The sequence below is a fragment of the Salvia splendens genome, chromosome 12 (assembly GCF_004379255.2).
Source record: "Salvia splendens isolate huo1 chromosome 12, SspV2, whole genome shotgun sequence".
Classification (NCBI taxonomy): Eukaryota; Viridiplantae; Streptophyta; class Magnoliopsida; order Lamiales; family Lamiaceae; genus Salvia; species Salvia splendens.
Window position 1 is genome coordinate 11,295,638 of NC_056043.1, and position 26,104 is coordinate 11,321,741.

The following is a 26,104-nucleotide window of genomic DNA, read 5'->3' on the forward strand; positions in this document are numbered from 1 at the left end:
AGCTCTTATCCCATGAGATTGGGTAGAGCTCGCCACGATCGCCGTCGACGGCTAGTCCGGAGACGACGTCGGCGTGTTGGATCCATAAATTCTGCTTGTGGCGGCGGATTTTGACGTAGTTTTTGGCGGATAGGCAGTTGAAATCAATTGGTGATTTTTCAATTTGGGGGAAATTGGAGCTGTCCAAACCCTAATTTTGCAATCCTGGTGCGCGGTGAAGATTTTTCCGTCGATGAAGGCGATTGATTTGGCCCAGCCCGAGCCTGGCCCGAACGGTGTTCAGCTCGTCGGCGGACATGTTGCGACGGTGTTCAACTCGTCGTTGATTTGGTGGCGACGGTGTTCAGCTCGTCGTTGATTTGGCGGCGACGGTGTTCCGCTCGTCGGCGGACATGCGGCCGGTGGAGGAGGCGTTGAGGGCGGTGTTAGTGACGGATTTGTGACCCGTTAATTAAAACCTTCAAAAATTTGACGGAACCGTCCAATAAGGACCAAATGTGACCCGTTTTCAAATATGAGGGACCGAATAATTCAAAAGATAATGTTTTGGACCAAAATAAAAAAATCGCAATATGTTAAGGACCATTTTGAGACTTTAGTCTAGATATAATTTAAGTATAGTATGTTCTAGCAGAATCTTTTTAAGCAAATTTATTATTAAAAAAAATCATTAAATCCAATTCGGAAACTGTAGTTTATCAATTATTAAAAATAATTATTTATTATAAAAATATAAAAATGAATCGTCGACTTTTAATTGCTAAGTAAACTTTATACCACCAATTGTAAACATAATGTCTAACATATTGCGAAAAAAATCAGACAAAGTAGCTAGTTGCAGTACCCAATATTCAAATAAAATTAAGTTCGAGTGTGTAGTCAATTGGGCTTTTGTTATTTTTGGTGTTTTTTGTGATTCTTTGAAAAATTTGGTTCCAAGGGTTCGTTTCTCCTTTTCCTCTTGAAGAAAAGAAGAGACCTTTTTTTAAAAAAAATACTATTAGAAAATAAACTGTACCTGTTTTTCTCGTGAAAACCTATCTTTTTGTCTCCAATCTTGAATTGGGATTCCACCTTTTGACATTATCTTCCAAGGGCTAGGCAGTATTTTTTAAGGTATTGTTGTTTATTCAATAAACACTTAATTATGGTTGACTCACACCACACTTTGAATTCAACCTATTAGCCCTTTTGTACATGTTGCCTAAGCTACTTTGGTAATGCTGAAGCTCTGGTTTTGTGGTAGGTGAGAGCTCGTTGTGCAAAACCTCTGTTGTTTCGACTTTAAAATGGGGGATCACTTTGTTTTGCTGGTTGATCGTTTGCTTACTGAGTCGACCCTCGAGGCTGCAATCGAGAGTAGATTGAAGCACGTAGTCCCCATCACTGTCGATGAAGCAGCAATCGACTACTCATACCAGAAAGATTCCGAGGCTAGCTTGTCTCTGAGGAAGGTGGTCTGAGTGTCGGATTTGCCAAGATGAAGGTTTTGATTCAAGCATGGAGGCTCCATGCTCTTGCTCTGGAAGCTTGAAGGTTGGTTGCTAATTACACTGTAATTTATCACTTCATATTCATTTTACCTCCTTAATTAGATTTGTGTTCATTAGTACTAATTTTTATGGTTAGAAGATTCTCAATTTTAAATTTTTTATCATGATTTATGCATGCATCCAAGTTTAGTTTTTTATTTCATTGTAGATGTGTGCAAAAGTGGTGCAACGAGAAGGGTGACACCATGTGCGAGATATGCCATCAGGTGAATTTATAGCTTCTTGATTCTTGTTGCGTTTGCTTCTTCCGTTGCTTTCTTGCCCTAAGTGTCACTTTGTGCTGCAGCAATTCAAGCCAGGATACACTGCACCACCGCCAATTTTCCGTTTGGGTGGACTTCCGATGAACTTGAGGTAATTCTAATTCATATTCTTGCATAGCTTGAAACAAACAAGGATCAATCATATGCACCAATGTATAGATTCTTGCACTAATAAAGATCCATTCTTATCAGGGGGAATTGGCAAATTGCAAGAAGAGATTTGAACAATCAGCGCATTATAGCAATGGTTGCTGCTGATCATAGCCTCCTCGACCCAGAATACGATGAATATGCTGCTTCCACGTCACGAAGCGAAGCATAGTCTGCTGACGCACATTAGCATTATTTGTAATCCTCTCTCTCTCTTGCAGAAAAAGTTGAGAAATCGAAAACAAAATTGACTACTTTACTGATTCATGATTACCATGCTCTTAAACAACATTTTGTGGTCTTGATTCATCTTGTTTTTTCAACTTAATGCAGTTCATGGTGCTCCTGATTATGCGGCATACTCTTCCGGTAGTTGTGAGTCGATCGGGGAATTATTCGCTCCCACTGATCATGGTAAGTTACTGACATATATGAGAATCAGAAATAGCAAATCTGCATTCAACATATCCTCAATTCTCTCTCAACCTATGAAACAGCTTTTGTTGCTACGAGTGGCTGGGATCATTAGAGCATTCACTACGCGTCCAGCGCGCGGCTCGCGTTCCGTCCCGGAGGGACGGTTCTGCCGCGAGACGCGTTGCAACGTTCGTCCCGTCCCGTAGCCCATCCCGTACCCCATATCAGCGAGACAAGGGACGCACCGGCCCGTCATGTGTGCGGGCGACGTGGCGTGCCCCCGATGCATGCGTGACGCCCACTCGCTGGCCGGCGAGTGGGATGACGCAATAATTCATTTTAAAAAAAAATTCGAATTTTACTAAAAAAAAATTTATTTTTCAAACGATAATGTTACCGTTAATTTTTTATTTTCTTTTATTTATTTTTTTTATTTATTTACTCTATAAATAATCCTATTTCATACTCATTTCACACACAAACACACATCTATTCCTCTCTATCACTCAACTCAAACAAATGGATCATTTTGAGCAAATGCCTCAATTAATGGAACAATCACTTGAAGAAGATCGACGACGAGAGACGGAGGAAGCCGTGCCACCCCCACGACGCTCCCGGAAGTACATCAATTGGAACCGGGAGGAAGCCGCCGCACGGTTAGTACGCGACTACTTCTGCGATAACCCGATTTGGGAGATACCTACTTCCGTCGCCGTTTCCGCATGAGTAAACCGCTATTTCTCCACATAGCGAATACTTTGGCGGCCCGGGAAGAGTTCTTCCGAGAAGGGTTCGACGCGGTCGGCCGTCCCAGCCACACGACGCTGCAGAAATTTACTGCAGCCATCCGTCAGCTTACAACTGGACAAACGGCCGACATATTCGACGAATACCTCCACATCGGAGACACTACTGGGCGCATGTGCTTGCTCAACTTCTGCAGAGGCGTCCGGGCAACCTTCAGTGACGAATATCTCCGGAGGCCAAGCACGGACGATTGTCAGTTCCTCCTCAACCTGCACGAACAAGTGCACGGATTCCCCGGGATGCTTGGCAGTGTCGATTGTATGCACTGGCAATGGAAGAATTGTCCGGTGGCTTGGAGGGGGTCCTACACGAGCGGCCACAAAGGCACCCACCCAACCGTTGTACTCGAGGCCGTTGCCGACTACCGGCTTTAGATCTGACACGCGTACTTCGGGGTCCCTGGCTCGAACAACGACGTAAACGTGCTCCACCAGTCTGACCTCTGTACCGAAGTTTTGGATGGTAAAGCGCCGGCCATCAACTTCGTCGCCAACAACCGGTTGTATAAAATGGGGTACTATCTCGCCGACGGCATCTACCCGAAGTGGCCGACCTTCGTGAAGACGTGGAGCAGGCCTGCGAACCCAAATTAGGCTCTTTTTTAGCAGAAGCAGGAGGCTGCGCACAAGGATGTTGAGAGGGCGTTCGGGGTTCTACAAGCGCGCTTCAACATCATCAAAGCCCCGACTCGTTCATGGTTCATGGAGAGCATGGTCGACATATGTATACGTGCATAATCTTGCACAACATGATTGTCCGAGACGAAGGACTCGATGCGGGAAATTGGTTCGACCCCGAATCCCCCGGAAGCTCAACCGCAAGTAATCCGCCGCGAAGTGGAGCGCATCCGTCTATACAAAAATGGTTGGCTATTCGGGCAAGGACACGCGACTCTAGCGCCCACACCCAATTCCAAGAGGATCTAATAGAGCGTATTTGGGAAAACTTTGACGGAAAAGATTAAATTATGTCATTTTTATTTTTTTAGAATTTTAATTATGTCTTTTTTCTTTTTTTTTTAAGTTTAAGTTGTAATTTTGTTTTAATTTTAATGAATTGTGTTTGTTTAAATTGAATTGGGTTGTAAAAAAATTAAAAAATGAAATTGAATGAATAGTAATTAAGGGACGGAATAAGGGACGGTTAAGGGACGGAGCGTTGCAGGTTCCGTCCCTCAAATAGTAGTCAACTAGTAGTTAAGGGACGGTATAGAGACAGCGTAGTGGATGGTCTTATACCGATCTGCATTATACTTAAAGCAGTCACCTCCATCATACGCAATCGACAGCAACAGGCGACACCTGCGCCTGATGAAGAATCGAGCCCATTACCTCTGAATGAGCCAGATTTGAATGCAGTCAGCTAAAGGGCTAGAATAATCTAGTGTAAATTGACCCAGGAAAAAAGATAAAAGAAAAGAAGTAGGTTAGATTTTGAGGTGGGATTTAGGTACACCTCTTGCAAATTCAAAATATTTGAGAAAAAGAAAACGAAATTTGATGCCTATGTTGCTTCCTGTTTTCTTGCATATGTTGAGTTGTACTAAGCCAAAGTATCAGATGTCAAGGAAAGAATGAATTTGAAATGTTAAAAATTAGTTATTGACTTAGGAAAAGCCTAAGAGGAGTAGTTGATGACCTTGGAAATCAATTATCATCACTGGTAATACCGAATGCGTATATATGCTGAGAGAGAATTGATCCTGCATTAACTAAAAATCGATTTGCTCATTAATTTTGTTTGATTACAATCATTATAAGTAGTAATTTAAACCAAATTGGTCATCGTTGATCAAGATCAATTATGTAGTAGTTCACCCAATCACGATCTAAATCATGTGATTCCCTCTATCACCATCACGCAAATTAAAATCATTCAAAAGATCATCACTTTTCCTAAGCAGTTGATGAAACAATTGAGGTAATGCAATTCCTCCAAATAAAACTATTCAAGATTATCAGTTATGTCCGTTCTCAAATTTTCAAGTGAGGATGATCACATTAATGAATCTTTCTCAACCATATATACACACATTTTGTGTGAGATGATATGCTATGTAAGCTCCCTCGTTCAACGCATGTTTAATATAATTATTGTTTATTTAGTTTAATTCTAATACATTAAAAAATATTGTTGAAATTTTTAATTTCACTAAATTCAAAAAATCAAAGCTCAATTTGCTCTTTTCTATAACTTCAAATAAATGACTAAATAATATATTAATGAGTTGATTTACAAGCATTAATTATATTCAAATTAAATTTGATTATATATTGCCAAAATAATGCTAGATGCCAACTTCAAATTTGATTATGAAAAAATGATATTTCACTAAATTTCCAATTTAGCACATTTTATAATCTCACATAAAATTGGACACGCGTGAGAATTAATATTTCTAGTTAACAATTATATTTCAAATCTAATAAAATCTTCGAGTGATTTAAATTTTTACTAGATCTTTAATTCAAAAAAAATATTTAATTAATTACTAGTACTATGTATTAGAAATAAAATTTGAGAAGTCTTCATATATAATTAGTTTCTCAACAAATTAAAAACTTTTGGATGTCTTTAGATAATAAAGAACATACTACTATTATTTTATTACTAATTCTATATATAAGTAAATTTTAACTTAATACTCCTGTATTTTGGTTTAGCATAACAGAAATAACAAGTTTTTATTTAACAAAAACATTTCTTAAATGCGTGATATTTGGTTATAAATATAAGATATTACCACAAATCTATTATTTGGAATGGATATAGTAGTATTTAAAAGCGATTGGTGAATATTTGACACATGCATGATTGCATAGCATTCGCTAATCTTGAAGATTATTGTCTCTCCCTCTCTTTCCCTTTCTAATGTTAGATTAATCTCCATTTTTTTCAGTATTTATTACTAAATCCATTCCTATCGTTTTCTCTAATTCCACACCCTGGGCTTTGAAGAACAGAATTGCATTGTCTAGAAAATAACTACTTCCACTAATACATTCAATTGTTTAAGAGGTGATCAGTGCTTCATTTTGCTCTAATTATTTTCATTTTTAATTCTTCGCGATTTATTTGAAAATCTTAAAGATGGTAATCGAGAGAAATATTGAAAGATTGGTAAAGCATTTTAGTAGTAGGAGGTAGAAAGATAAGTTTATTGTATGTTTTTCTTATATCTTTGAAATGCTCATCTCCCTAGTATTTATAGGGAGATTTGAGTCCCTTGGAGTACATCAATAAATGGATATTGGAACTCTACCACAACTAGGAACTCTACACACATAAATATATTCTAGGAACTCCACTGTAATGAATGATGGGCGGCTAATGAATGATGGGCGGCTAATTTATGATTTCTTTTTCCAACACTCCCCCTCAAGTTGAGCAACGGTATCTCCGATACTCAACTTGCCCAGAAATTCTTTGAAGACTTTCGGACTCAATGCCTTGGTTAGTATGTCTGCAAGTTGTTCCTCAGATCGGACGAAGGGAAATTCGATGATGCCGTTTTCAAGTTTCTCTTTGATAAAGTGACGATCGACCTCAACGTGTTTGGTCCTGTCATGCTGTACGGGATTTTCTGAAATGCTAATTGCAGCTTTATTGTCACAAAAAAGCTGACTCTTCCGAGTGGGTGGAAAGCCAATTTCTGTTAACAATCTCCTAAGCCAAAGTATCTCCATTAGGCCACTTCTGATTCCTCGAAATTCGGCTTCTGCACTTGATAAAGCTACAACTTTTTGCTTCTTGCTTCTCCAAGTGACAAGGTTGCCCCCAACAAAGGTAAAATATCCTCCGGTAGATTTTCTATCCACCGGATTGCTTGCCCAATCGGCATCAGTGTATCCATCAATTTCCAAATCTTTCATCTTCTCTAAGAATACCCCATAGCTGGCTGTTCCCTTTAAGTATCTCACAATTCTCATGACAGCATCCATATGATCTTCCTGGGGCTGGTGCATGAATTGACTGACAACTCCGACTGCATATGTGATGTCGGGTCTAGTATGAGAAAGATAGATAAGTTTACCTACTAATCGTTGATATCTTCCCTGGTCTGTAGGTTTAGCTCCATCCACAATCTTCAATCCATGGTTGGGTACCATTGGCGTTTCGGCAGGCTTGCAGTCCAGTAGGCCCGTTTCTGCTAACATGTCAAGAACATACTTCTTCTGTCTTAGGAATATTCCGTGCTTGGATCTCAACACTTCAATTCCTAGGAAGTACTTTAAGGCTCCCAAGTCCTTCATTTCAAACTCCTTGAAAAGATTCTCTTTTAGATTTTGGATCTCCTCGGCATCATCTCCTGTTATGATCATGTCGTCAACATAGATTATTAGACATGTCATTTTACCGTTCCTCTTCTTTAGGAATAGCGTGTGATCTGAATGGCTCTGTTTGAAGCCATGCTTGAACATTGCCTGGCAGAATCTTCCAAACCACACTCTGGGGGATTGCTTTAACCCATAGAGGGTCTTCCTCAGTCTGCACACCTGTCCTTTTCCAAATTCTTCACAAAAACCTGGGGGGACCTCCATGTAGACTTCTTTGTCTTTCTCAAGTTCTCCATGAAGGAAGGCATTTGTAACATCAAACTGGTATAATGGCCATTCTTTACATGCAGCTACAGATAGAAGTGCTCTTACTGTATTTAGTTTGGCCACAGGGGAGAAAGTTTCTTCGTAGTCTACTCCATACACCTGAGTATATCCCTTAGCAACCAATCTTGCCTTGTATCTCTCGATTGAACCATCTGCACGCCTTTTTATGGTGAAGATCCACCGACATCCTACTGGTTTCTTTCTCGGAGGTAGAGTACACTTTTCCCACGTTTCATTTTTTATCAAGGCATCAATCTCCTTCTTCATGGCTTCCCTCCAGTGCTTGTGTTTCCTTGCCTCTTCGAAGGACTGCGGAATCTCTTCTTCTTCATAAAGTGCAACTTCGAACGCCCTAGCCATTTCGGTAAGGTGTCCCTGGGTGAGATTGGCAATACTGTATCTGGATTTGTGCCCTTTCCAGTCTGGCGAATATCTCCGAGGGGGGATGCCCCTTGTACTTCTTTGGGGCAATCTGCCGTGCCCTGTTCCTTGTTCCGTTGGTGGCTCATTTATATCACTTCTGTTTTCCCTGCCACTGTCAGTGGTTTCAAGTAGGGTACCAATATTGGGATCAGAAGCGTTTACCTCAGGATTCAAGGACTGGTCAGATAGCTTGGCAGCGTCCTGAAGCGGCATGTTATGTTCCTGTGGATTTGATTGCCCGGCGGTACTGCTAACTTCCTCTGTTGGACCGATATCTATGACAGGATTTTGGCCTGATATGGTAGTTTGGCTGTTTTCCCCATGAATATCCTCCCCCTGAATGGTTTCTCCCCACAGAGGTAGCCAATTTAGGGCGTCACTGCTTGGATTTTCTGTCTCACTCTCCCCCTGACCACTAGATTGGCTATAGAAGTACTCACTCTCAACAAAGTCGCAGTTCATAGTTACGTACATGCGATCTGTTGACGGGTCATAACATCTATACCCTTTCTGATTTTTTCCATAACCCAAGAAGACACATTTTACTGCACATGGCGAGAATTTGTCACGATCATGTTTGGGTATGTGAACAAATACGGAGCAGCCGAAAATTTTGGGTTCGAGGTTGAGAGATGAAGGTGTCGAGTGTAGGGAAGAGAAGACCTCTAGGGGGGTTTTGAAGTTTAGGATTCCTGTTGGAAGACGATTGAGGAGGTAAACGGCTGTTGCAATAGCTTCTGGCCAAAAGGATTTAGGAATGTGGGATTCGATTAGGAGTGCACGGGTGATCTCCAGAATGTATCGGTTTTTTCGCTCGGCTACCCCATTTTGTTCTGGTGTATATGCACACGATGTTTGGTGGACAAGGCCTTTTTCGATGAAGAAGGTTTTCATTCTAGAGTTCACATATTCCCTCCCATTATCGGACCTAAGGATTTGGATTTTGGAGTTGTACTGGGTTTGAACAAGACTATAGAACTCTGTGAACTTCTCAAAAACTTCTGATTTTGTTTTCAAAAAATAAATCCAGGACATACGAGAAAAATCATCAATAAATAGCAAAAAATATCGAAAACCTTGTCCCCCAGTAACCGGGGCTGGACCCCACACATCAGAGTGGACCAAGGCAAACGGTGATTTTTCTCTAGTATTGTTCAATCTGAAGGAATGTCTATGACTTTTTGCCAAAACACAAGTTTCACAATTCAAAACATGTGAAGAAGAAACTAACTCGGGAAAGAGTAGATGGAGATATCCTATAGATGGGTGCCCTAACCGGCGATGCAAGAGCCAAATCTGTCTGTCTTTCAGTCCGTGAGTTAGCATCGCAGTACTCTGTTGGGCTATCTCATCCACGTAGTACAGTCCATGTCGCTCAGTGCCACGCCCAACTATCATCCCCGTCTTGATATCCTGTAACATGCAAAAACGAGGCTGCATCAGTAATTTGCAGTTAAGATCTTTTGTGACATGACTTACAGACAAAAGTTTGTGGGACAAAGACGGAACATAAAGACAGTTTGAGAGGCGAAGGGTTGGTGAGATAGTGATAGTTCCCGCCCCCCTCAACTTGTGCTAATTCCCCACTAGCGGTTTGAACAAAATTCTTTGTGGATTGGGAAATATCTAGGAAATCGGACGCATCAAAAGACATTGTGTCGGTTGCCCCACAATCAAAAATCCAGTGGTAGTCTTTAGGTCCTATGTTTGAGGATGATGAGCACGCTAGAGCTTGGTATGAGTTTGAACATGGGATGGAAGGCTGAAATTCGAAATTCAGGGGTGTATTTCTGGAATTTTGAACAGTTTGGGGTATCTTTTGAAATTTCTTGGTCAAATGGGGCATATTTCGAAATCTCGGGTTTGACTGGGGTGGGTTTTGGTAGGCATTTTTAGGATGGGGTTGTATTTGGGATAAGAACAGACTGGAGGGTTTTTTTTGCAAAATGGGTAAATAATTAAAACAACCCCTCCCCCATTCAACCCTAGCCGTCCCCATTTTGATTTCCGCCTCCCTTCCAACCCTAGCCACCTCCTGTGAGGCGGCTCCTTCGGCCGGAGCTCTACTCCCTCCCCGGTCACCTGCGTCGCCTACCTTTGGAGCCCTCATTTTACCTTCTGTCCAATTCTTGGTGGTAGCAATCGAGGCCTTGGCTGTATTGTTTGGGAACGGGTTCCCGGTGGGATTTTTATTGGTTCCGCCGCCGCCGCTGTTGAGGTGTAGGTGGTTCTGTTGGAACGGTGGTGGAGGGGTTGGCGTCGAGGTGTAGGTGGCTCTGTCGCAGATGTTGCCCGTCGATCCGTCGGTGTAGGTGGCTCTGTCATCACCGCCTACTGCCGTCGCTGCCCTTCCTCCGCTATTGCCGCCGCCGCGCTTCCCACCTTGCTTTGTCCGCTTGATCTCTTGCCACCAATCGGGGTAACCGTGGATGTGGAAGCATGTCTCCAATGTATGTCGTTTTCCTCCACAGTGTGTGCAGGTTAACTTGCTCTTATCCTCCTCTGATTTCCGATTTGCACTAAATTTGGTTGTTGGCTGGTGTGTTCGGCTTCGGTCGAAGGCGCCAAGTCCAGTGGCGATTCCGGATTGGTCAGCTTCTCGTTTGAGAACTTTGTCATTGACCGCTTCTCTTCTCACCATTCCGTAAGCTTTTCGGACTGTGGGTAAGGGTTCTTGATTTAGAATTTCTCGTCTGATTTTGTCATACCTTTCATCCAGTGCCCAAACGAATTGATAGAGTCTGTGCCTTTGAATGTGCTTGTTGTATTTGTCGATGCTTTTAGGGCTGTCCATGGGGTTGGGATCTCTTGCATCAATTGAAATCCATAAATCTTGAAATTTATTCCAAAGGGCTTCCAGGGTCATATCTCCTTGCTTCATTGACATGGCTTGTCTGTGTAGGTCATGGACTTGGAATGGATCTGCTCCACTCCCATATGTGACAGCCAGACCTTCCCACAGGTCTTTGGCTGTCTTGTATTGGGATACTTCATTTACAAGGCTGGTTTCCAGATTGCTGATAATCCAATTGAAGCAGCAGTGATCCCGTTGCTGCCATTTTGAGTAGCCGGGGTCGTCGGGTGGGGGAGGATCTGAACCTCCAGAGATGTGAGATGTCAGTCCCTTCCCCCCTATTGCTCTCTCCATCAGATTGGCCCAAAGGGGATAATTATCCCCATTAAGTTTGGTCTTCAGGTTGATCTCTCCTAAGGACTCCAGCTGCAGTTGTGGCTGTTTTGTGGAGTTTTCGGACTTGTTTCCAGATTTATTCATGAATTTCATGAATTCAGCAAATTGTGCTGCAAAATCTGCCATGGTTTCTGTTGGGATTGGTTTTGAGGTTTCTGTGTCAGAATCTGACATTTTGAATTTGTGTTGGTTTTGCAGGTTTTTAGAAAGGGCCGAGAAGGGTATGATCGGGACTATGATGACATTGTTCTGAGTCCCAAACTGATATATCCCGCTCTGATACCATCTTAAAGATGGTAATCGAGAGAAATATTGAAAGATTGGTAAAGCATTTTAGTAGTAGGAGGTAGAAAGATAAGTTTATTGTATGTTTTTCTTATATCTTTGAAATGCTCATCTCCCTAGTATTTATAGGGAGATTTGAGTCCCTTGGAGTACATCAATAAATGGATATTGGAACTCTACCACAACTAGGAACTCTACACACATAAATATATTCTAGGAACTCCACTGTAATGAATGATGGGCGGCTAATGAATGATGGGCGGCTAATTTATGATTTCTTTTTCCAACAGAAAATAAGATCTGAGGCAATGTGAAATGTGAATGCGAGAAATTGTTTTATACGTGTGATTTTGTTCGTGTTATTGGTTTGCATTATTCTCGTAGAAATTGTGGAACACTAATTGAAAATATTCGACATTTTATGAGTAACACAGATTTGGTTTCCTTGAATACGACATCATATTGTCTTTTAGTTTTGTTTTGTGACATCATATTGTCTTTGATTTGGGTGTTTGATTTGCTTAATTATTCCATGTAAAGATATGGTTTTCAGTTGGAAAAAAAAAAGAAAAAAGAAAAAGAGATTAATGTGAGTCAGCATTGGAAGAAATTTTACAATTTCTGATTGTTGGAGCAGAGTAGTGAACTGGTTGTGTAGTTGAATAATGTTGGTTTGATTAATGTAATGATGTTTATCTTATGTATATTTTGAATTCAAAACTTAAAAGGAGATCCTAGAAATGGCTAAGGACGCATCAAATGGTAGCCGTGTGTCGACCAAGCCACCTCCCGAGCCTTCACCATTGCGAAGAGCAAAGTTCTTTCAGGTACGATATTCATTCCCTCACTCGAGGATCGAGTTTCTGTGTGCTCAATTTTGTAGGGTTTATATGGCTTGGCAATGAATTTATAATAACTTATCTTAGATCATGGATTATGGATATATAATGTGACCATACATCTTGGACTAACTAACCAACCTGACAGGCAAACATGAGAATTCTGGTTACGGGCGGGGCTGGATTCATTGGCTCTCACTTAGTTGATAAACTCATGCAAAACGAAAAGAACGAGGTATGCCATAACAATGCCTTTTTAGACTGGCTTGATGCAAAATGCAAGCTATGTATGTTTCTCAATCTGTATCACAGATGATAATTTAAAAATTGTTGCTCAGGTGATTGTTGTGGATAACTACTTCACTGGTTCAAAGGATAACTTGAGGCAATGGATTGGCCATCCAAGATTTGAGCTTATTCGACACGGTGAGCATTCTGTTTAACTGTCACTCCCGTATGATGCAATTGTCTGAATAAGATGTATGTGTCTTACTACTTAAAATAGTTTCTCTTCACATGTAAAGGTTGTTCATAAAATTATTTATAATGGTATTATGTCTCTTGAACCATCCTGTTTTCTACTTATCAATTCTTTTTTGTCTGCAGATGTGACAAAGCCTTTGTTCGTCGAAGTTGACCGGATCTACCATCTCGCGTGTCCTGCTTCACCAATATTTTACAAATACAATCCGGTGAAGGTCAGTTAGTCGTCATGGCTCTCTCCCTCTCTACTCATGTGCATATAAAACTCATGTCTTCGCCTAAGGAAATATGGTGCAAACTTGATGAACACATTTATTTCTCTACATTGTCTAGAATACGTTTATGGACATAGTGTTTTCATCAGTTGCATCTGCGAATCAACGATTGGTCGTTTCATTTTTATTTTCTGATATTTATTGTCTTGCCATATACTTGACAGACAATAAAGACGAATGTAATAGGCACACTGAACATGTTGGGACTTGCCAAGCGAGTAGGAGCTAGGTATGTCTGCTCATTTTGGATTCTCTTCCAATTTTTGTCCATTTTGGATGTTCTGACGATTTTATAAGTACCTCTTAGGATTTTACTTACATCAACCTCAGAGGTCTATGGTGATCCGCTCGTGCATCCTCAGACAGAGGATTACTGGGGCAACGTGAACCCTATAGGTAATACCTTGCCACTATTTAAGTTGAATAATGTCCATACTATACTATCTTGGTATGGTTTAGTCCTAAAATTCTGCATTTGCATACACTTTCAAATGAATCATTTGATAAATTCATAGTCATTATTCGAAATTATTGGTTTTAATTGCAGGAGTGAGGAGTTGTTATGATGAGGGGAAAAGAGCAGCAGAGACGTTGATGTACGATTATCACAGACTGCACGGAGTTGGTAATATCTTTCCCTTTTGAACATAACAATTTCGCATTGGAGTTCCCTAACCATTATCAAATGGTTCAACAGAGATAAGAATTGCAAGGATCTTCAACACTTATGGACCCCGGATGAATCTTGATGATGGTCGTGTTGTCAGCAACTTCTTAGCTCAAGCGATACGGTAAATGCTTTTTATCCAGTCTTCCATATAAGATTCCACTTTGATGCTTCATTTCACTTTGTTTTATACTACTACTACTTGCAGCGACGAGCCTTTGACTGTTCAGCTTCCCGGAACACAAACAAGGAGTTTCTGCTATGTTTCTGACATGGTGTGCTTTCATTCATCCTGTCTGTTTAATCACAAGTGCATGCCAAAAAAATCTCTTTTCTTGATCGAAAACTTTGCTTCTTTTGCCAAATAAGATCGATGGACTTACACGATTAATGGAAGGAGATCATATAGGGCCAATCAACATTGGCAATCCAGGTCAATCATCCCATTTTCTTATTTCTATTGGAAAACCATGTTTCTTCCATTTCTTATATTTTCCATTTCGTTTCTTGGCTCGCGAATGTCTAACTCCTTACGATTTATTATCAGGTGAATTCTCAATGCTCGAGCTTGCAGAGACTGTTAAGGAGGTAAATCTTCACCTCTGCATTACTCGTATTTGTTGGTATACATTTGGATGATTTGATCACAAACTCAACGCGGGTGCTATCAATATAATGTAGATGATCAACCCGAATGTGAAGATCACGACTGTTGAGAACACCCCGGATGATCCTCGCCAAAGAAAACCGGACATAACGAAGGCGAAGGAGCTGCTAGGGTGGGAGCCCAAGATCAAGCTCAACGGTGGCATCCCCCTTATGGAGGAGGATTTTCGAAAGAGGCTTGGTATTTCGAGGAAATGAACTCGTTTTTGCTAGTGATGTTTACGTTCGAATCCATATTTTCGAATGTTGTAGCGCCTGGAATCATGACTCTTGCGGTTATTTAGCTGGTTTAGGCATTCTTGTCTATTGATCAATGTATTTAATTGGATCCAGTTTTTTGGTATCAATAAAGTTTTAAGCTTTTTTTCCTCTTGTTAATCGACTTTTTGAGTAGTTTGAAATCAATGACGATGAAATTTATTAAATGTTGTGGTTGGTGCTTATTTTGAGTATTATAGAGAAAATTTCATTGGTACAACAATGGGATTGGGATTTGGATTTGGGAGGATAGATTTGATAAGAATCTTAAATAAAATTGAACATGATTTTATTGTAAATTGAGCTCAAGAAAGCTGATAATACATAAATTTCAAAGCTTTAAGTTTGAATAAATATACATCTATCTGACTATCTCGATTCGAGTAGTGCAAGCATATCGTCAAGCAACGATCGAGATACTATATAAATAAGCTTTCGTCTTCGTCAATGAACATATCATATTAACTAATAATCTAACTATAAATCAATCGCCTCCGTAGCATAGTGGTATTGCGTTCGCTTCGTAAGCGAAAGGTCGCGAGTTCGATCCTCGCCGGGGGCTATGTTTTTGTTATCGATAGCGGCTGTGTTCGCATGGTAACACACCACACCACCACACATTTTGTTTTTTATTAAAAAAAATTATCTTTTTTGTTGTATTTTTTAATTCAAATTTTCATCTATGAATACGAGTAGGAGATAATCACAATTCATTTTCCTTTATAATTTTATCTTTAAAATACTATCTCTGAAATTCAATGATGTTCTTGTTCAGCGATTGCTTTTTGCAGCTCACCTTGTGGTGGAAAGACGAATGCATCAAAGGAATGTTGACCTATATTGTACATACTACCAGACCATGAAGAAGTTGTTACATGCCAGTTCCACGACTATTTTTTCCTAAATTATTAAATGCAAAATACTTAAACTTTTCAATTGCGTACATTATAAATTTTTTATAAAACTTTTTCTACATACACAATTTATATACACTATCAATTATTCTTTTGTAGCAGTAATAATTTAGATCTGCTCTCACCAGTGGCTCAAATTAAAAGATAATTTAACTAGTTCAGGTTGCAGATATTCAGTTTCTGCAAAATAATGCTCTTGCTAGTGAATAATTCTACAATGGTACGAATTAAAAAGCAACAATAAAATATTTTCTCATTATCAATGAATAGTTATAAATTACTATCTACACACGTACAATATCATTATTTCGACACTGTGTAGAGGTTAATAACATGTAGAGCTTCTACTTTTGATCAACTATACTATCTAGACATTTTACGCTGAGAACCCAAGACGAAATTTCTTAAATTCATCAACAATGTTTCTCAAGAAATCAAAACATAAGTTAAACTTGTAAATTCAAGAAATTTAACAAATATAAAAATGTCCTATTTTATAAATTGAGTATACATCACACAGTATATAAAATATAGAATTTCGCGACAACTACTTTCAACTTATTTAAAACTATTTTCCATGACTAAAACACAACATTAAGAGCATTATCACAAAGCTACAATCGAGAGCTTTCCAACTATATCTTTAGGCCATCCGCATCGCGTCTCGATGCTGTCTCTGTCTCGTCGACGGCATCGAGACAGCGATGCAGCCATCCATCTCGGTCTCGTCTCGGCGGGCGTCTCGGCCCGGAGGGTGGGTTGGCGAGACGTCTCGCCATGCGCCAGCGCCATGTGGCGAGCGCTGGCGCTAGGCGTGACGCCCACTCGCCGGCCTCGAGTGGGCGTCGTCATACTAACGCAATAAATATTTTTTTTAAATTTGATTTTGATAAATAATTTTTTTTTAAAACGGTAATATTACCGTTCAACGGTAATTTTAATAATTTTTTATTTATTTTTTCTTTTTTATTCTATAAATACTCCTCTTTCATTCTCATTATACACACAAACACACATCTATTCTTCTCAATTCATCTCTCTTTTCTCTCCAATTTTCATCTTACCTCTCCAATTTTCATCTCAAAATGTTCGGCGACGGAAACTCTGGCAGCTCTGGCGGCTATGACTTAAACACGTTTGGCGACTGGGGGGCATGTACAATGTCTTGGGTGCTTCCGGTTCGTCGACGCCGGGCACCCAAGGCTCGTCGACGCCGGCGACGTACCAACCACCCTATTTTGATGTGGATGCATACTCTCCTCCCTCCGCCCCGAGGTATGGGCAATCGCAGGAATTATCCCAAATTAGGGAGGATTTTCCGGATGAACTCAATCCGGAAGGAGGATGAGGCGGTGGAAGCTCCGGGGGTCGCACATTCGTTGCCGTGGAGGAAGAGGAGGAGGCGGCCGAGGAGGAGGAGGATGTAGGCCGTCATCCATACAGCCGCAACGACACGATGACTCTGTTCAACGCTTGGGTCAGCGTCTCGTATGATCCCATCGTCGGGAATCAACAAACTCACAAGTGTTTTTGGAAAAAGGTCACCGACGCCTACAACGAGAACAAGCGAAAGGGGTCCCGCCGCCACACCATGAAGATGCTCAGCAGTCATTTTGACCGAGTCGACAGAGATGTCAAAAAATATGTGGGATCTACAAGAATGAAGCGCGAATTACCAAAGCGGAGCCAGTGGAGCCGACATTCTGAGAGCGGCTATGCGAGTCTTTTTTGACGACAACAACAAAGAATTCAAACATGTCGATGTTTGGGAGGCGGTCAAAGACGTTGAAAGGTGGGCTGGCGGTGTCCAGTCCAGCACGGACTCGAGCTCGAAACGCACGAAGCACACGGCTGGTGGCCAATACTCGTCTAGTGAGGGCGGGTCAGGTAACGCCTCATAAGAGGTTGATGGCACGGCCACCGATGCAGGGGGCTCCTCCAGTGGGCACCGTCGGCCGCAAGGGACCAAGGCGGTGAAGGCGGCTAGAGGGAGGAGGGGCCGAGGCGAATCAAGCCAGGCGGGCTCGGTCTCGGGCTCGAACACCCTATTGTCCATGTACTTGACCGCCACGATGACTGACACTTCCCACATGACGCCTCCCCAATATCAAACTCATCTTGCCGGAATTGAGTATATGACAAGATAAATTGGTATTCCGCCTACAGGTGGCTTGAGTGCACCGTCACCGTCTTCGTGGGATGATTTGCCAGCGGAGTAGTTTTTAAGTGTGTAATTTTTAATTTCTAGTATTTTAAATTATGTATTTTTTATTTATTTTTTTAGATTTTAATTATTTGTTTTTTAATTATGTTTTTTTTTTATTTTTTTAGGATTTTAAATTGTAATTTTATTTTATTTAATGAAGTGTATTTTTATTAATTGAATTTGTTGGAAATAAAAATAAAAAATGAAATTGAATGAATAGTTAAGGGATGAGATGGTTAAGAGATGGTTAAGAGATGGAGGGATGCATGTGCTGTCTCTTAATTAAGAGATGGGATGAAAAGTACAGTGAGGCCCATGAATAATAAAGAGATGTGACGGTTATGAGACGAATAAGAGGCAGAGATGCGGATGGCCTTAGATTTTTTTATTAGGAGAACTGATATTTTTACAAGTGATTAAACTTGTTTTTACCACACCAAAAATCAAATTCGAAAATATTGCTAATTAATCAATACTCCCTGTGTTCATGGCTGGCGATATTTAACGGTGGATAGGATATTCCTATATTGTAATATGAGATATTTAATAAGTACTCCCTCCGTCCCGCATTACTTGCACTTATTTCCTTTCTGGACGTCCCAAGTTATTTGCACTCTTTCCATTTTTAGTAACAATTTATACCTACAGCCGTAATTGTTGAGTTTGTCTATCACTCATTCCTTAATCTCCGTGCCCAAAAGGAAAGCTGCGAGTAGTGCGGGACGGAGGGAGTAATATTTTAAAATTTATAACTGAAAATAAAAATCACTAAATTACCTCAAAAACTTCCATAATTGTTAGGCCCCAAGCCACAATGTGGTGAGTAACAAATTCTTCAAACAATCAATTAAACTTTATGTTTGCTAGAACTGCCTGTGTTCCTATCCATGAACCTGCTGCTACGTTTCCAACCGTAGCAGCAGCAAGAAGTCGAGCACCAACGATGCAAGTTAGTGCAGCAGCTAGGGCAGCTTATGCAAGAACTGGAACAGCAGTTAGGCCAGCTTATGCAAGAACTGGAACAGCTTGGCCAACGAAACCAAGAGCCGCAGCTGCAGTTTGGCCACCTACAGCAGGTACACATCCTAGCACACCACAAGCATTGACACATTGGACATCTTGACTCACTCGTCCTGTGCCACGTACAGACAAACTCATACAACTCATACATAGCTCAGAAAAGGAGATAACGAATCAAGAACAAGGGCACTCACGATGTAGAAACACAAGACTCATTGTCACTATCATCATGGGATTGGGGAGTATTAGACCTCGATAGATTTTGGTCTGTTGGGACACTTGAGGAAGCCTCGGGAGGGTCTTTCGGTTTTTCAGCAGCATACTTGGTGTCTTCTTTCACAGCCCTTCGCGCTTCCTCTAAAGCTTTTGCTGCTGCAGCAGCAGAGGAAGTGTATGATGAGTCTACAGACTCCTCTGATTTGGGAGATACTCGACGAGGCAGATATGCATCGGATAAAGATAGCTCCCCTATGTCTCCACTTGTACTCAACGAATGCTCCTTGGAGAAACTGCCACTCTCCATGTGGATGCTGAACAAAGAATCCCCTGAGTCAACACTCCACTGGCTTGGACTATCCGGATCCGAGGTTTTAGGCCTCTCCATCACTTGGATGGCAGGGGATTCTGTCAGCACGAATGGATCACGAGCAACATCTGATCGCTGATTGAATGATCCTGGAGAATCAGTGATGGAGGAGTTATCCAAACTGGACGAGGAAGAGTCTGAGATATTTGCAGGGCTTCTTCCATTTTCTTGTTGCTTGCCCTCACAGATGCTGATTCTTTCAGAATTCACAACTGGAAAAGGCGATGTAGGCTTCTCATTTTGGTTATCTAATCGCCTCCCATTTTCACCGGCCATACTCCATAACTGAAATCGAGGTTTTAAAAACACCAAATATCATGATTTTGAGTTCCAAATACACTTTTAAGAAACATAAGAAACATTTAGAATAGATTACTAAGACGATGATAATGGATTTAAAGCATTTAACAACGATTTTGGGCCCACCGCACAGCTAAAGTAGTGGTAAAAGTTCTTAATGATAAGTAAGAAAAGCAGCATTGCTTAAACATGAATTCAACAATAGACTTGATATTCGATCTCAATCAATATATGAACAAATAACTCGAAATTACCCTCATCAGCACAAAAGCTCCAGAGATATATCGAATTTTCCTGCAATGAAATTCAAAATAGCTAGAATCCTACAATGAATTAATTAAGTTTGTGATTAGTTTTCACAGAATCGTCAATCGACATTAATGGGCAACAACAGACCAGTATAAGCCAAAACCATGAAGCAGGATGAACATATTCAAATAGAGAGATGAAAACAACGTGCAAATTGCAGATTTTTTGATGGAATGAATCGCAAAAGCATATCTAATCCATGGATTTGTACCTTACGTTTCAAGGAAATCCTCGGTTAATGATTGATGTGGAAGCAAAGAAAGGTGGAAAATACCGAGGATGGAGAAACTGAGTTAGGGTTTCTGGGGGAATTGAATTGAGGCGAAAATGAAAATGGAAGGGAAGGCGAGGCGAGGCATTCGGATTGTGAATTTCTTTTTTGTTTGTACCTACCAACTTCTTTGGCGCCATATTACCTCGTGATAGGCACGTGGACGAGAGATATAACTTTTTACATATTTTGTTACCTTTTTTACTTGTAGCTAGACATGCCCACCGGTTCCGGTTCCGAACCGGAACCGTGGCCTTTTTCACGAACCGGAACCGTCGGAATTCGGGTCGCGGTCCGGTTCCGGTTCAAGATATTTCGAACCGGAACCGTCATCGAACCGGCGGTTCCGGACGGTTCGGAACCGGCGGTTAACCGGCTGAATCGCCGGTTCAGGCGCGTTTTTCAAGGCATGTGATGGGGCAGACCGGCGGCAGCTTTTTAGCTGAAAAACCAGCCGGTTCCGGCGGTTTTTCGGTCGTGAACCGCCGGTTAACCGGCGGTTAACCGTGAAAACCGGCGGTTCACCGTGAAAAACCGGCGGTTAACCGTGAAAAACCGGTTGTGGCGCGAGAAACGAGGCGACATGACGCAGCTTTTGCAGACGATTTCGTTGACCGAATCGGCGGTTTCGTCCCGGAAACCGGCGGTTCCGGCGGTTTTCCGCCAAAAACTGCCAGTTTTGCAGATTTTTCAATTTTTTTTTTTTTCAAATTTCAAATTCGAATTCTTCCATTTTCCCCCCATTTTTATCTATAAATACCCCCCTCTATCTTCATTTACATTCACCCCACTCTTGTGTTAATAAGAGTTTCTCTCTTCAATCTCCCAATTCTCTCTCTTTGTCTCCAATTTCTCATTTGTGCTATTGTGCTTCCATTTAATTACGCAAGTGCTACTCTTATTACGCATTGTTATACACTTATACTTGTTCCCGTAGTTCTATAAGTTGTCTTCCTTTCTCAATTGCTAAAACAAAAAAAATATTATTCCATATTTCTACATTTCTACATAGCAATATGTTTTCATCCCGAGAAGGTCGTGTTGATAAGGGAAAGGGAAAGGCCAAGAGGCCATCTCGGAGATCCGTTATTGATGAAATTTCTCAAATGAACATGGATGAGTGGCAGGTTAATATTTATTATCTACTAATTTAATTAATTTTGAATTACATTACATTATTGTTCATAATTTTATTTTGTATTTACAATACAAATATTATTTTGTAGGCTCGAGAAGAGCAAGATGTGGCACATGCTATTGCTCTTTCTCGCTCTCAATACCAAGGCGATGCTTATGTTGGTACCGGTAGTGGTGCTCCCGGTCGCGGTGCCTATTCCCAACAAAGTCCAACCCCTGTGAATGTTGATGAAGATGATGATGATGATGACGACGAGGAGGAGGGGGAGGAGGTAGAAGAGGTTCAAGAAATGCCACCCCCACCACCACCAAGGAGTCGGCGTGGTCGTGGACAACCTCCTCAACCTCCTAGACCAGCTGAAAGGTCTTTAACCTCCAACATCATGGTGAAACATTTCAAGAAGGTACAAGATAGTAACGATCCTAACACTTATAATGTGTATTGCAACTATTGCGAAAACGTATACACATTCCGAAGGGGTGGAGGATACGGTACATTTACCCGTCACATGGAGAAAGCGCATCCGGTCGAGTTTGGTATCTCTCCAACCCAAACTCAACTCAACTTTCAACCTGGAGTCAGGACCGGGAGTGGGACGGGTTCATCCCAAACATCAGGTACGTGTAGCAATACTCTTTTGAAATATGATCACAAAAATGCTCTTAATGTGATGTCTAGATTTGATGGTAAATATTTTCATGTGCGATGTATTGCCCATATTTTGAATTTGTGTGTTCAAGATGCGATCGATTTGTGGCAAAAGTATGTTGATCCTATTAGAACTGCTGTGAAGTTGATTCATAACAAAGCTCCTATTGGTAGAGCTTGGAAGAGATATTGTCATGGTAAGCAATGCAGGTACACCAACTTTCGTTTGGATGTTTCAACTCGTTGGAGCATTGCATGTATGTGGCAATTGGTTTTAAAACTTGTGTGAAAAATACTCAATTCGTTGAGTTGAAGGCTATTTTGTTTTACATGGTTGAAAAATGGTTAAAATATTTTTCACGTATTCCAAATGTGTTTTTGATTGCAAAATGCTTGGATCCAAAGTGGAAGTTGCATGGTGTTTATAAAATTTTAGACATGTACTATGGTTGTTTGCACGCTTTGGATTTTTCTCAACTCCGCGAAATGGGCTTGACAAGAGGAGAATGCTTCGAACTAAGTATTCCGGATGTTGATGAAATCAAACTAAGGTTACATAGTGCACTTCGTTCTCTCTACGCGGAATATGAAATGCGGTATAACACCGCTTACCAGGTACGTGCTCCTCCTAGTCCGTCTACATTTGATTTTGGTGGAGGGGATTTTACCAATATCATGATTGATCCCGACGTAGTATCACAATTGCAAGATCTATACGGTACTACAACCAATAGGACTAGAGCGACTAGTGAATTAGATATATATTTGGAATCGCGCTCTATTTTTCAAGATGCAGGTCCTCCTACTCAACAAATTGACGTCCTAAATTGGTGGGGAACACATGACAAAGAGTTTCCGATACTCTCCATCATGGCTAAGGAGATATTCGCCGTTCCCGCTTCCACCGTCGCCGTTGAACAAGCTTTTAGTGTCGGCGGTTGTGTCCTAGACGACAAAAGGAGCAATCTCTCCGCCAAGAACATGGAAGCCACTATGTTACTTGACGATTGGGCAAAGGCGGACATGAGAGCACAAGAGCCGGATTTCGACTTCCGTGTAGAGAGTGATGGTGAAGAATTTTCTTCCGATGGCGATGACGAGGTCAGAAGCTAGGGCACTCAACAGTAGCAATGAGTCGACGGGGGGCGGTGAACGGCGAGCACAGCCGACCAAAAAGGTAAGCAAGGTAAGAGAACTACGTGGGCTTTGATTCCTCAATAAAATTGTGGATACGTAGGCACCTCAACTTAAATTTGAAAAGTTTAACTTCGAAAGTTTAAGTTGAGCTCAAGCCCTTTTCAATTATTTTTTTCCCCCCATTTCATGTTTTTTTATTTGTAATTGTAATGTATCGTTGTTGCGGCTAAGTTGTACTTGAAGATCATTAAAATATATTCCCCATTTGATAAGTATCTTATTGGTGAAAAAGTGGATATCTTTGGGGCAAATGGTACTAGAACACAAATTTATATATGATCTTGAAGTATCATCCAGATTCCATATATAAATTTGTGTTCCAGTACCATCTGCCTCAAAGATACCCACTTTTTTACCAATAAGATATTTATCAAATGGGGAATATATTTTAATGATCTTCAAGTACAATTCTTCTCGGAATCAACCATTTTTTCATGCAAAATGTTGCCCATTTTCTAAGCAAACACATATCAGCACGCCATATACACATTGCTGCATTTCTAATAGGGGCAATTTGATCTTCCAAAGCAATCAATGCATCTCCAACACACATAGTCAGAACATTATTCAAGTATCTATCATGGAAAAAATCAGAACAAACTATCTATTAGTGCTAATTTTTTCCATGCTTGAATAATATTCTGACTATGTGTGTTCGAGATGCATTGATTGCTTTGGAAGATCAAATTGCCCCTATTAGAAATGCAGCAATGTGTATATGGCGTGCTGATATGTGTTTGCTTAGAAAATGGGCAACATTTTGCAAGAAAAAATGGTTGATCCTAAGGTAAGAGAACTACGTGGGCTTTGATTCCTCAATAAAATTGTGGATACGTAGGCAACTCAACTTAAATTTGAAAAGTTTAACTTTGAAAGTTTAAGTTGATCCCAAGCCCTTTTCAATTTTTCCTTTTTCCCCCCCATTTCATGTTTTTTTTATTTACCTTCCGAGTCCCACGAGGCGACGACACTTGTAAATTATATTATATTGTTGTATGTTGTTGTATTGTATACTTATGTATTGTAAATTGTAATGTATCGTTGTCTGTTACAACTCAAAATCAATAAAATTTATTTCATTATCTCCTTATTCGTCTTATTTGTGCTTGAATTATGCATTGTCTTGTTCCGATTTATTGTATAAAGCCAAATTTCAAATTAAAAAAAAAAAAATTAATTGAACCGGCGAAACCGCCGGTTCGAAAACCGGAACCGCCAAAACCGCCGGAAAACCGGCGGTTCCGAACCGGAACCGGAACCGCCGGTTTTCGAACCGGAACCGGAACCGTGAATTAGCCTCACGGTTCGGTTCCGGTTCCGCCATCGACCGAACCGGAACCGGCGGTTCCGAACCGGAACCTCCGGTTCGTGAACCGTGGGCATGTTTACTTGTAGCAGTAGTATTATTCTATATAGAGTTGTCAAATCAGTTGCGGATGGAATTACATAGCATTAATTTATATATATATATATATACTCTTCCTTCATAAAAATTAGTCTTATAATTGTCTGTTCGCTTGGCCCGATTGATCAAAGATTCAATCTGATAAGGGTTTAACCTCTTATCAAGTAGGAAGATAGGAGAAAGTCGCGAGGAAACCGAGCCTCGTCAATCAATTTAGAAACTAGAGTTTGCAGAAAGAAAATAAACGTTAAAAAAGTAAAGAAAAATATGTCATTTCATTGATTGATTGAATAGAATAACAATATCTCTATTTATAATACTACTACTAACTTAATGAGCAAGACAACCAAGATATGAAAAAGATATGCAAAACCTAAAATATCTAAACATAATAATACTCGTATCAACTCCCCCACGGTTGAAATCCACCTTGTCCTCAAGGTGGGAACCACGACACCACAAAGAACGTCAAGAACAGAAGCTTTGAGGTATCCCCTCCCGGATCAAATTCAATCACAGAGAATTTGTTCCAACCAAGATATTCTAAGAACAGTCGGTGACTCCTAGTATGCTTCAAGAACTCCGTTGCATATCTCTTTGCCATAGCGATTTCGATGCCGTCCATTGGAAGATTTCTCTCCAAAACTTGTAAATGGTCGCCAAATAATTTAAGTTTACGTGTAGCCACATCATCCTGAACACCAATGAATGCCTCAAAAGTGGCCTTGCTCTTAAAGATGGTAATCGAGAAAGGCGAGGGATAGAAGATTCATGGTGGTTGGAGTTTGTAGAGAAGAGGAAGATGTTTTTATTTCCTTTTTGTTGTATTATGTTTGATGTAGAACATTTCCTTTTATAGGGATATTACAACTCTTAGAAACTCCCACTAATTAATTGTGTCTAGGTAAATACTACCTATTAAATGTAGTAGCAAATACCAAGTAGTTGGTACTTGGTATTTGGCCAACTAGTCGTTTCCCATTTCCTTTTGACACTCCCCCTCAAGTTGAGCGACGGTATCTCCGATGTTCAACTTGGTCAGTACTTCTCTAAAACTCTTTGGATTTACTGCCTTGGTTAGGATATCCGCCAATTGTTCTTCCGATGGAACAAACGGAAACTCGATAATTCCTCCTTCCAGTTTTTCTTTAATGAAGTGACGATCGACCTCGACATGTTTGGTTCTGTCGTGTTGTACTGAATTTTCTGATAAGCTGATTGCAGCTT

General features: G+C 40.7%; 1 protein-coding gene, 1 non-coding gene and 1 pseudogene across 3 annotated transcripts; 2 read left to right on the forward strand and 1 right to left on the reverse strand.

Annotated features, from left to right (window-relative positions):
• Positions 1-1,187: 1,187 nt before the first annotated feature.
• On the forward strand, positions 1,188-14,903 carry LOC121759181 (annotated as a pseudogene).
• Positions 14,904-15,373: 470 nt separating this feature from the next.
• TRNAT-CGU lies at positions 15,374-15,445 on the forward strand. Its single transcript has one exon. It is a non-coding gene; the product is annotated as a tRNA-Thr (tRNA).
• A 3,311-nt stretch (positions 15,446-18,756) lies between these two features.
• LOC121757994 lies at positions 18,757-20,582 on the reverse strand. Of its 2 annotated transcripts, none has more exons than XM_042153439.1 (3): positions 20,435-20,582; positions 19,218-19,894; positions 18,757-19,136 (listed from the first exon to the last, which is right to left on the reverse strand). In XM_042153439.1, the coding sequence occupies exons 2-3, from the start codon at positions 19,883-19,885 to the stop codon at positions 18,851-18,853; spliced, it is 954 nt and encodes a 317-aa protein (XP_042009373.1). In that variant the 5' UTR covers positions 19,886-19,894; positions 20,435-20,582; the 3' UTR covers positions 18,757-18,850. The 2 variants fall into 2 exon arrangements, with proteins under 2 accessions (XP_042009373.1, XP_042009372.1); XM_042153438.1 differs by having other exon boundaries at positions 20,430-20,582.
• Positions 20,583-26,104: the final 5,522 nt, after the last annotated feature.